This window comes from Sander vitreus, chromosome 8 (assembly GCF_031162955.1).
Source record: "Sander vitreus isolate 19-12246 chromosome 8, sanVit1, whole genome shotgun sequence".
NCBI classification, from domain to species: Eukaryota; Metazoa; Chordata; class Actinopteri; order Perciformes; family Percidae; genus Sander; species Sander vitreus.
This window is the reverse complement of record NC_135862.1, coordinates 21,379,103-21,391,949: the sequence shown is the minus strand read 5'-3', so window position 1 is coordinate 21,391,949 and position 12,847 is coordinate 21,379,103. Positions and strand designations below refer to the sequence as shown.

The 12,847-nt window shown below is 40.5% G+C and overlaps 1 protein-coding gene across 1 annotated transcript in view; it reads left to right on the top strand.

Annotated features, from left to right (window-relative positions):
* Nucleotides 1–12,847, top strand: part of ptdss2 (phosphatidylserine synthase 2) — a 28,402-nt gene that overhangs the window by 4,402 nt on the left and 11,153 nt on the right. The window contains exons 3-8 of the mRNA XM_078257460.1: nucleotides 2,785–2,886; nucleotides 6,724–6,806; nucleotides 8,800–8,867; nucleotides 10,894–11,028; nucleotides 12,187–12,237; nucleotides 12,561–12,674. Coding sequence (XP_078113586.1) covers nucleotides 2,785–2,886; nucleotides 6,724–6,806; nucleotides 8,800–8,867; nucleotides 10,894–11,028; nucleotides 12,187–12,237; nucleotides 12,561–12,674 — 553 coding nt within the window. The remainder of the gene's footprint in view (nucleotides 1–2,784; nucleotides 2,887–6,723; nucleotides 6,807–8,799; nucleotides 8,868–10,893; nucleotides 11,029–12,186; nucleotides 12,238–12,560; nucleotides 12,675–12,847) is intronic.

Sequence of the window (12,847 nt, the reverse complement as noted above, 5' to 3'; positions counted from 1 at the left end):
TGGAATTCACTTCTACACTGCTGTCGTCGTAAATAAATGCCATATAATAATAACAGCTGTACAGGTGCATTACTTATGATTACATTACTAATAATCAAAAACTTGCAAGTCAACAGCTTTGACGGCAGCTGCAGTTAGCGGTTAGCCTTACTTTAGCAACATTTAGTGCGAGGACAGGCAATCAGGGCGCAGAGTGGGAATGACAGAGCCACTCTTTAACTTTGTCTGTTGTTTGGTGCTGTATAATCAAACAAAACACTGAAGTGCATCTGCAACATGTTGCTAAAATTCAAGCAAAATTGCTTTATATTTGTCTTTACCTGATGCGGAACTGCTCGCAATATTCATAAGTGCATGTTGTCGTATCATTAGGGTTGATTGACACTGCTGGCTGCTGATTAGTTACTTGCAGGTCACTCGCTCACAATGCTGTTTGGTGTCAGTGTTTTAACTGAGCAACACCATGGAGCCTTTTCAACAACTAGGCTACACTCAGCAACAACACATAATAGGCAATAGGTCAAGCGTTAAAAAGTGCTTCGATCGGCCATGATCCCTACCCCTGGGATTGCTGTGGCCACAGCCCAGATAACAATAAATATTGTTGTCAGATTTCAGTGGCCGTCTGATCAATCTGATCATCCCGAGTATATTAAACCTTAAACTGACTCTGCCATTGCTCCCACCATACACTATTTCTATAAATTATCTTGCCTTTATGTCCTTGTCAGCTTTCCAAATATCATTAAAAAAAAAGTTATTATTTTCCCTCTTTCTAATTGAGAATTCTTGGGGTTATCCTTTGCATGCTGCATTTCCTGTGACTTCTATCAGTAAGTGGACAAATAAAACTTTGCCCCTTGAGTTGAGATAAACCCCATGGATAGCATGGATGTATCTGAACCACTATGGTGTGTAACTGTTGTACGACAAAGGCCAAGGTTTGTTCCCTGCTGTCTGATGATAAGGGAGATATGAGCCTATGGCCAACATCATGGCCTTCAAACTCAAGTTCAAAGTGTCTACCAAAAGTGTACTTATTATAAATTTAACAGGCCAGATACTCCCTGCTGAGGTTATCACTGTCCCCAAAAGCTATTTTTGACTTCTATTCGTCCATTTAAAGGAACACGCCGACTTATTGGGACTTTAGCTTATTCACCGTATCCCCCAGAGTTAGATAAGTCCATACATACCCTTCTCATCTCTGTGCGTGTTGTAACTCTGTCCAGCGACTCCACCGGTAGCTTAGCCTAGCACAGATCCTGGAGGTAACAGGTTCCAACTAGCCTACTGCTCAGAATAAGTGACAAAATAACTCTAACATGTTCCCATTTACATATTGTGATTTGTATAGTCACAACGTGTACAAATAACAAGGTCACATGAGACACAGCCATATTCTAACCGTATATAAACTGGGAACTATATTCTCAGAAAGGCGAAAGCATTGCTACTTGGGCGGAGTGATATGCTTGCAGCACCTGAGAAGCCCCGAGCACAGAGTAGCAATGCTTCGCCTTTCTGAGACTATAGTTCCCAGTTTACGGTTAGAAGATGGCTGTGTCTCATGTGACCTTGTTATTTGTACACGCTGTTACTATACAAGTAAACCGGAACATGTTGGCGTTATTTTGTCACTTATTTGGAGCAGTAGGCTAGTTGGAACCAAGGGGGTAAGCTTCTCCTCGGACCGCGTAGCTCGTATGGCACCATTTCGATGCTACCAAGCCATCACCTCCCGTTAGCATTCCATTGACTGCCATTCATTTTGGCGCCACTTTGACAGTGAATAACTTTACATCTGAAGCGTTTAAAGACTCTATTTGTCCATTGTTTATTTCTAAAGAAACACGACAATCCTCCATTACCTTGTACCTCACGTTATGGCTCCGTAGCAGATGTTTTTATAAAAATAGGCTAACGATTGTGTCATAACCACAAGACTTACTGTCGCATAGTAGAGGAATTACTGTATAGTACAGGAGAAGCTTGCAGGCAGTTTCGACTCACATTAGCTGTTTAAGTTTAATTACTAATGTTAACTAGCATTTTAGTTAGCAATAATTAGCCTGTGTCCATGTTATCTCCTTACATATACCTACGCTCTCCGTCTCTGCAAGATTCGGAATGATTGAGATTTCTCTTGGCACAGCTACCAGAAGACTTACAATTTTCAGACAGGTTGCTCACGGTACATTTACATCGTCTCTCTCAGTTGGAGGCTGCGCAGTAACGCTCAGCCATCACCGGAAAAGTTCTTCTAATGGCCTTCACTGGTCTCCGTCCAGAGCAACGGGATCTGTTGATATATATGCTGATATATGTCAATGGTTGGAACCTGTTACCTCCAGGATCTGTGCTAGGCTAAGCTACCGGTGGGGCCGTCGGACAGAGTTACAACACGCACGGAGATGAGAAGGGTATGTATGGACTTCTCTAACTCTGGGGGTTACGGTGAATAAGCTAAAGTCCCAATAAGTCGGCGTGTTCCTGTTTCAACTCATCTGTTTTATCTCATCTCCATTCCCTTCTTTATATTTACTTTGGATTATTAGAGCCAAAGCTTTTTCTGTCACATGCACAGGATGTCTAAAAGCTTTATTAAGACACTTTGTTTAGCAATCACCGATGTTTTTTCAGCTCACATTAGTGCATTAAACATTCTCCTTTGGTGACCTCGGATATTCTTTTCTCTCCTCCGGTGGCTTTTATTGAATTTTCCTCTTTACAGATGTTATTAATATCCCTCTCTCTGTCCCTACTCTCCCTCTTTCTCTGCAGGCGAGCCCATACTGTGACCGTGCTGTTCATTCTGACCTGTGCTCTGGTCTACGTCACGCTGTTGGAAGAAACCCCCCAGGACACAGCCTACAACACTAAGAGGTCAGTAGGCTGTACTCCTCACTTCCTCAGTGAGCTTAAAGCCAAAACCCTGCAGGAACCAGCAGGCTGAGAAAATCCACTTAATCCACTGAGGCTTGTTGATTGGACTGAAGTTTGAAATAATAATTTTGGCAGCAGTTTATCGTGAGGGAAAACATGTTTTATTAGTAATCAGCATCACTGAAATATTTAAGGTTTATTCTAATTTTGGTCCTTAATGTTGAGCCATCCTGGATTCAGATTTAGATTCGTATTACTGCCCCTTATAACCAGACATTGACCACCACTTGGTCTTTGTGTAGTGTTCAGTACTGAGGAGCCAGCAGGTTACAAATGAGGTGCCTCTTTGTGTGTGAAATTTAAGAAAAAAGCCAATAGTGTGTCTGTTTGTGTCTGTTTGTGTCTGTGTGTGTCAATCCTTTGTGGGTCATGTCACATTCATTCAACGGCCGATGAATAGGTCACATAACAAAACCAGCCAGTGAGCACCACCATTTTGATCTCACCTTAAACACCATTTGGCATGAAGACAAACTGCCACAGCAACATGGATGAGATGCAGAATTCATCAATTCAAATTGAATCACTTCCTTCTTCAGCAGCTTTCACCTTGAACCCAGCTGACCCTCTGTTGACGTCACTGCTTTTCACAGAAAAATCAAACCCTTATGACCATGAAAAGGAATAGCATGAATGTCCGGTAACCATTTGATTAGATTAAGATTTAGTGAGTGGCTTTTATGCCTCACTCTTTCAACACAGAGACAATATGCAACACAGTACATTACATTTACTGAATCATAGAGACTTGGATAAAAGCAAAATGACTGAGGTGTGATCCGGTTTCCCTTATTAGTGCCCAGTCATACCAAAAAGTGGCATACTGAAGTTGGTGGTACTGAAAGCTGACCAGACTACGTTTCCCTGAAAACTGCAAATGAATAACCACCTTATGTGTTTTTCATAGGCTTGACAAAAGTCCACAAACTTGTGGGTCATGCAATTGCTTCTGTTGGTTATGGCTGGTTTTGTTTGTGGCAAAATGTTTATTGGAGAGGAAAGCTCTACTGGCGTTGCTTTTGAATTTTATAGAATTAGATGGTTTTCATTTTTATTTTGAACCTACTGGTTCCCTCAACCTGGTGCAATAGTTTATCAAAGTACAGTTTGTGTGTCAAAGTTCACCAAAGTTGAACTCTAATGCGAAGAAATTTACGCGAGCAAATCCACTGATTACAGTATTAAATTGAAATGAATCGATTTTGATCAGAAATGTGCCCAAATGTCATAGTGTTCTAACATCACTCTATGGTTAAGCACCATAACATTACATCAGTTTGTTCTAAGTTAGTTTTGACATGTTATGCTGGGCACCTAATACCACAACTGAAGTGGTCCCGTTTTTTTTTTAACTGACCTAGATTTGCTTACATGGGCTGACTTGTCTTCCTCATGTTGGTCAGGAGTTGACGTCTGATTCACGCTAGTCTGATGACCGTCTAAGCTTCTCTCTGTCCTATCAACTCACAACTTGGCTCTGATAAGAGTTTGGAGGCTTGCTTGATACAGAAAAAGGCAGCTTTGTTTATTGGGTCATGTGAACTAAATGTCTGGAAAAAAGGTTCCTTATGATAATGAACCGCAATTTTTAAAGATTAATTTGCTGGTGTGGCTGTGTGTGGGAGTATAAATGGAAAGTTCATGGCAGGCCAAGCACAAGCAATCTGCATAAATGATGTGATTGTAGGTTGTGTTGGTGTGTATGTTGGTGTCTGTAAGGGATTGTGGGATAGTTCTTAACAGGATTTGCTGCAGTCAGCCCAGTCTAACCCATAGGGATAAGGCTGTGTTCACACTCACTGCGTCGGTCATCAGACATTCCCGCAAAAATGCAGGTCTTCCCATTTATTTTGAATGAGGGTAGTGTGTTTAGGCTGCGAAAGTAGGGGACGCAGGGGGGAGATGTAAAAAAACCCGCAGCAGCCTATGGCGAAAAGTTGAGACAGATTCAACTTTTGGAGACACACAACCCAACGTCACCCTGCGGTGACCAATCATGTAACCGGCGATTAGACTTGGCAGTCAGTTTTGAGGCGGTGTGAGAGTCTCATAAAGTAAACAGTAAACACCATCTATCACTGCCACAAAAAGTAAAAAAAAAACTATGAGGGTAAAAACCGAAACACAAGCACTTAACTGCCCAGGAGTTTGTGTAATAGAGGAGACACACCAAGCCGATACTCGGCCGTCGGACCGTCTGGCGAGGTCGGTGACTCGAGTCTGTTTGGTGTGTCCCGTGCCGTCGTCCGTCGGAGGAGCCGTTGGCCTTCATTTGGGCCGACCCGACATGTTTAGTCGGAGACAAGGCAGTCGGGACTCACTCGGAAATGGCGAGCGGATGAGCTGCTCAAAATCTGACAAATCTTTTAAACTGACCTTTGTCAATCTGAAATGAAGACAGATTCAGAAACTGCATGGCCTATTTCTCGCTTAAATGTTTTCAGAAACACGTTTTGGTGAACTATTTTTTGGTTTAACTATTTTAGTACAATATGAGATCGTATTCTGAACAAGCCTCCATGACAGTCTGGCTGTGAATTACCGGAGAAAAAATAACCACGTGACGCGTTCGTCCAATCAGCTGCCGGTTTTCATTTTCTGGGAAACAATCGGACTGTTAATGGAAACAATACAGAGCAGCGCCGCCTGCTGCTATGGAGACGTATTACGTTTCGCACATGCGCAGAGCATACGCTCAAGTCGGCGTCTCTTCGGTGTGTTCTGAGGCACTTTTTGGAACTCCGGGATCCGACTGACTTTTCTGCCGACGGTCGGCCGTCTTTTTTGTGTGTCGGCACCTTAACAGATGACCGTTTCCTTCAACAACAAAGCACAGTCCCTCCCATCTCTTTTTTTGCCTTTATGTGCGGTCGGAAATCTATAAACAATCTGACGGAAAACAATAATTGTGAAATATAAAGTCTACTTGTGCAACATAGGGGGGTTAAATAACACAACAGGAAATCACACTAATGGGCCGTTTAAGTGACACTCTGCCGCACAGCTTTTTCTAGTCTGAACGGTCCCTAAGACCCTAGAGCTTCTTCTCAGCTTAGGAGTACACACACACACACACACACACACACACACACACACACAGCAAAACAACAGGTTTTCAGATCTTAACACCGCAGTAGTTAAAGGCAACACAACCTGACAGCAGCAAGTTCAGATTGGCCTCATCTCTTAGCAAACACAGACAGAATTGGGTTAGGGGAGTAATTGTCAATAGTCAGCTGCTAAAACAGGTCACCAAATAAAATTCTGCCCCATTACTTTCCCCGTCCTGCTCTTTGTACCTATGTTAAGACCGCCACTGACACAGAAAAAATGGCATATTATTTGTATAATTATATACACGGCTCTGGGTTGCAGGGGGAAGTTGACAAGCCGCCATTGGCACCTCTCTTGTAAACCTGCATATATTTCACTTTAAGTGCTTTTGCCAAGAAATCTGTCCATTAGATCCTGTAGAACAGGTTGTACTGTATGTTGAAAATATAGCCATTGAATTCCCTTAAATTAATGTTATAATCTACAAAACATAAACTCAAACACAGACTACTTCATCTGTCATGTCACTATGATTAGATCAAACATCTCTGCCTTCACTGTCAGTGTAAATATGTTGAGTTCCACTTTGCCACTGCAGTAATGGTGGCTGCTCTTGAGAGCGCAACACTTAAATCACCTGCCAGATTCGTCTATGTTAATATTAGTATAGTAAAACACAACCACAAATTGCATTTTTCTGCGTTTCTAATTGTGGTCCTGTAGGGGGATTGTGGCAAGCATTCTGGTGTTCCTCTGTTTTGGAGTGACACAAGCCAAAGATGGGCCCTTCACCAGACCACATCCAGGTAAGAATGGAACAGTCCAAACCTGATTTTCCCAGTTTTATGTGAACATTTAAAAAATGTAATCTTCATTCCATGTATCTCAGTCAAAGCAATGATGTCTTTTTCAGCACACTTCTTGAGCAATGCAGGTTCAATTTTTAAAGAATTTGAGTAGGTTGAGCTTTTGCAGAGCTGTTTTATTCTACTTTGAACAATATCCAGAATAGGTCAAATTAGTTTTCCTTGATTATTATTCCATTATTATTACTGGTATCTTCAGAACAAACAAGAAACACAAACACAAACAATCATCCCACAACATCCACCCTTCCCTCCCAGGAGACTGGCGAGCGCAGACAGACAAAAAAAGTACCACCATGTAAATATAAATATACAGAGGCATAAAATGCTGTGCTTATATCAATAATGTACTATGGATACAAAATTAAATGAAAATAAAGGCAGTGTTAGATATTCGTATTAGAATAGGCACAGATAGGCATCAAGTGACATTGTGTAAAGTATAGACATTGTTATAATAGTCCAGGAATGGTTGCCACACTTTATGGAATTGATTAACCGATCCCTTCGAGGTATATGTTTTCCTTGATAAGTAAAAAGGTTAAAATGAATAGATAAAAATGATAGTTGGCATTACATGGCATTATACCAAGGCCACAGTGAATTCTTGAGAGGCATACAACTATGAGGCAGTAATTATAGTAGAAAAATCAGCTGCACCCTATAAAGGAATACTTATATTTATACGGTGCAGTTCATTAAAGTAGTTTACTATTTAAGTTTTTAACCAGGTCAGTCATGCAAAAGACGCATCTCATCTATTACACAACATGTTTCCTACCAACTCCAGAAGGAACATGGTGTGGAGGTCAGATGGAGACCCACACAAGAATTTGGGCTGCTGCTGTTGCATTACTTGTGCCTTCTTGCCCTTTACTTTTGTGGATTGAAAGACAAGGTTTATTTTCTTGTTTCTGTGTTTGTTTATTAACTGACTGCGTCATATTACCTGACCTGTTGAGCCAGCCAAGTAGGTTCATTTGTTGTGTTGCAGTTCTGTTGACAGGTTTATAGCCTGGGAAAAGACCCGGAGGGACTTTTAGATTCACAACCAGGTCTGGCTGGGAGTGTCACAGCCAACTGAGTTTATACACATAGATTTACAAGAAATTACTATAGCAGTGACCGTTGAACTTAATCTATTTGTGGGTTGTTTATCACAAGTTACTTCTATGATAGCTTCAAGCTCTTACCACAGCCACAAGTAGTCCTTCCACGTGCCTATTTAAAAAATCTACTGATGAAGCTGAACTTGAAAGGAAGCCAGACTATCTGTTGCAATCCCTGTGACTGTTAGGTTTGGGTACCGAGCTCTGTACTTTTTTGGGTGCCGACCAAATTACGTTGGTACTACCGAAGGCCGATTCACGTTAAATCAAACGGTGCCAAGTTTTGGTTCCTGAGAGCGAGCTTCTCTGTCCTCTCACACGCAGAGGTGCAGACAGAGCAAACTACTTCGTGTCTGCAGTTTTGTTTAAGTCACAGAGTGCCGATAAAGCGGTTGCAAGTGTGGTTCCACTTTTCAAAACTTCACGGTACCGATAAAAACCCTAGTGACTGTAGTACTAAATTGTTACTGAATTTGACTGTACTCTTGGTGATAGAAAACACGCACTATAATTAATGTATCGAGTACTAACTAATAATGACATGATTCAGGGAAATTCTACAATATTAAATAGGATTGTCACCAAGGTCGTTGTGACTGAGACAGACATAATGGTACTCAACACAAAGTAAACCATCATTCATCATCTATTCAGCCTATATAACGTATGTAATCTTTCCCCTTTAAACAACAGATACCCTAAAACTGAAGTCATATGAATTCCCAGATGTCGTCCAACAAGTTTTATTTTTTTTCTTAGAAGTGACACATTGATGTCCAGTGTAACTTGTTGTTACAACTCTCGCTCTCTCTCTCTGTGTATAGCTTACTGGAGGTTCTGGCTTTGTGTCACTGTCGTCTACGAGCTGTTCCTCATCTTCATCCTGTTCCAGGTTGGTGTGCTGCTAGTCTCGCATTGCCAGACCTTACTCCACAGCGCTGTGGAGTAAGGTCTGGCTACACCACACATACATTCTAGGATAGGAGAAAAAAAAGAAGCTCTGAGTTGATTGCATTTCTTTAAACCAATCTCCAGATGCAGCAACGGTGGCTTTGCAAAATAGTCTTGGAAAGGAACTTGTTTTGGTGGAACATTTGCACCCCCCACAAAAGAAATCACCACATACAATATAAAATGAAGTTAACTGTTCACACAATACAGTAACGTGAGCTATTTAAATTAGCTGGATACATGGTTAAACGTAATTTGCTCTTACCAGTATAACATCTTGTGTATTTTGTCCATAGCACATACCTGCAAACTAATCGCTTTTCGATGAACTGTTGCGTTCACTTGAAACTCGCCTCGCCAGCCTTGTGCTGCATTCAAAGTTATTGTAAAATACCCTTTTCCCATCCAGTGGTTGTTTTTATCGGTTAACAGGAATTTACTGGTGAAATTAGTTATTGTTATAAGTTATTGTTATTACATTTTTAATAAATCATTTAATTTTGACCCTGTGGCCTTAGCAATAAACAAGCCATTCTTCAATGTCGCCGACTGTTGTTTTGTGCTCCTTTTTTAATATATATATATATATATATATATCAGATAGTTAATGCCGTAAACGTATTCTTTGTAAATCTTTACAATCATTCCCCCGAAAGAACCAAGCAGGCCTGTCTCATTGCCCAATCCAAATGTTCTTCTTTGCTAGCTTGAAGTCTGTAGTTGTTTTTTCAAAACGAACAGAGTTTGAGAAAGGCACCACATAGAGAGCAGAAGCGGAGGGACATCCAGCACGATGCCGGTCATTTATCCTGGAAATGTACTTCCGTTGATCCAGACTAGTGTGCTGCTAATAATATTGATGCCTTGATGTGCTGAAACACTCACATTAAAACATTCATTGCTGTAGGGAAAACCGTATAGCAATCAGATGCACACAAAGTATGTCACTTACAGCACATGCTTGTCTTCCTCTGGTGTTGTTCTGAACCCTTTTGGTAATGCGCAGTCTCCGCCCCCAGAACAAGGCAGCAGAACTCCTGTGACAAAACAGTCAATTTTGACCTTTTGGTTTAAATCAAGGATTTTTGTCCACAAACCAAAGCAAAGTAGCTACATCCTGAAAAAGCATGTAGAAGAGTGCATACAGGCCTCCAAAAACCAGAACTTAACACCGGCCAAAATATAGGATTTTGTTCAGAGGTCTGCTCCAATCTCTGCTACTTTCTCTGTTTGATCCTCCCACATCTGGAACCATGGAAGCCTTTCTGCATTCTTCCTGTTTAATTAAAATGTCACTGAGCCAGACCCTTAAAAAATAGAAATACTTTACAGCTGGCAAACTGTATCTTGTTAAAGACGAAAGTTGGCGAAGCAGGGGGGATCCGGGAAAAAAATGCAGCGGCCTGTGGCTAAAAGTTGAGATAGATTCTTTAGGAGACACACAACCTGACACTGTTAAAAGAAAGTTTAAACACTTAAGCCATTTACTTTCTTTACTCATGCAAGGAAAATTTAAATTAGAGCTTGGTAAAATCCCCCCTTTTAAAAACTGTAATGTGCCACAAAGATGTAAAATTCACAGAAGCAAATAAAAAAAGAAACTTTCAAAAGAACATGACGTGAGTTCCCAGTTTCACAAGTTCAATATGAAAAAAAGATTTTGTGCAAATACTGTATATGATATGCAATGAAAACTTATTTATTATTATAAAATTATTTTTGCTTTTTTTGGTGGAAATTGTTATCATGGTTGTTTTGAGCTATTGACAATATGATTTATGTATAATTACACCAGTTTATTTATTTCCATATTCCGAATATGTCCATTTTCTAAAATCGGTGGTGGAAAGTCGCATTGCAACATACACCATTCAGTCTTGATATGGCTCTGTGTCTCCATAAAAGCTCCTTTTCAGGGAGAATAAGCACTGATATTTTTAAATACTTTTTCTCACCCTGTTATCCAGACAGTGCATGATGGACGACAGTTCATGAAGTACATTGACCCCAAGCTTGGGGTACCGCTCCCTGAGCGGGACTATGGAGGAAACTGCCTCATTTATGACCCAGGCAACACCACCGACCCCTTCCACAACATCTGGGTAAGACTATTTTATTTGATTCCACCCATGCACCTTTTTTTAAAGTTATGAACGGTCATATGACTCATTTAATAGTGAATATGTTTCATTGGGGGCAAAAGCTATGTTATTCAGTTAGAAACATATTTTGAATATGCAGTACCATTCATTCTCATATTGAAAGCTGAAAACTCCCGGGCAAGTAACAATTAAATAAATATATAAAATTTATTATTATTATTATTATTATTATTATTATTATTATTATTAAGGAAATGACCCAGATCTCAAATAGTGTGGCAGCCTAAAGGAGTCTGTTTCTTTCCCTCATCCATTCACACACTCATTTTCCGTTTGACACTAGTTCTCCCTCCCTGCCCCTTTCTCCTTTGCTTTTTCTCACTCTTTCTCTCTCATACACACACACACACACAAACTCATAGTTAGTGTGGCTGTGTGCTGACTGGCTCCAGAGGCTTGTGTCTGGTGCAGGTTATAGCCCGTCAGTAGAACCAGGCCATCTTCCCTACAGGGGAGGCAGTCTGCTGCTGCTGCTGCCACGATGACCCAGACCCCATCTCTACTGTTGGCCTGATTTCAGTCTATGAGAGTGGGTCAAACTCACCACATCCTCCACTAAATTACAGCCAACTTATGTGAATAACCTTTTTAAAATGTCAAATTATGACCACATATTTAGAAAAAATTAAATAGATTTGGAATTGTAGACTATTTTGGATTTGTAGCTAAAAGAAACAACTAAAATGTGCTAAATAATTAGGCAGAAAGAAATGAATACAAATGCTATGTGGTTGAACTATGCTGTTTAAAAAGAAAACACGGTGGGAAACTGGTTTGGGATGTATTTTATTTCTGTGCTTTATGATGCCCAGCCAAGTTTTGTCCTGTTCAATGACCCAGTACTCCCTGTGCTCATTTCTGGTTGGTACCAATATGAATAGATGTGGTACTTAATGAGAATATATACTACAGATAATTGTAGTTAAGAGTAGGACTGCAACTAAGTATTATATTCATTCATGATTAATCTGTTGATTATTTTATCAATTAATCGTTTGGTCTATAAAATGTCAGAAAATAGTGAAACTGTTATATTGTGTGTTAGGACTGACTTGAATCTGAATCTTGTTAAATGTACATGTTTGTCTGTCTTTTTAGGACAAGATGGATGGCTTTGTTCCAGCTCACTTCCTGGGATGGTATATCAAGGTATGTATGGAAGTAGACTTAAAGCTATAGTGCGCAGTTTCTGTCGCCGCCCCCCCCATGAGGAATTCTAAGTAATGACAACAAAACTGTCGGCGTGTCCACATGATACAAGCCTTACGTGATCGCGCACGATCTTGAATGTAACGGACATTTATTAATATCAAAATGTTACGCACTAAAGCTTTAACACGACTGCTTTAACTACACACCTGTGTGCATTAATTGACTACAACTATAATGTTATTGTCCAATAATGGTTTAAAGAAAATTAAATTCATCTCCTCCTACTCATCCTCCCCTTTTGCTCTCTTTTTTTCCCTCAGACTCTGATGATTCGGGATTGGTGGATGTGTATGATCATCAGTGTCATGTTTGAGTTCCTGGAATACAGCCTGGAGCACCAGTTACCTAACTTCTCAGAGTGCTGGTGGGACCATGTATGTACACATATTACTGCTCCTCACCTTTGCTTACCTAAGAATCAACAGGTGTGCCCTCAGAATGGTGTTAAATATGGATATGCTGCAGTGAACAAAGACCAGTATAGTCAGTGTGTAACTCCAGGTGTTCAGGTGTGTTCAAATGTGTCGACATCAGATGGAAATTCTTG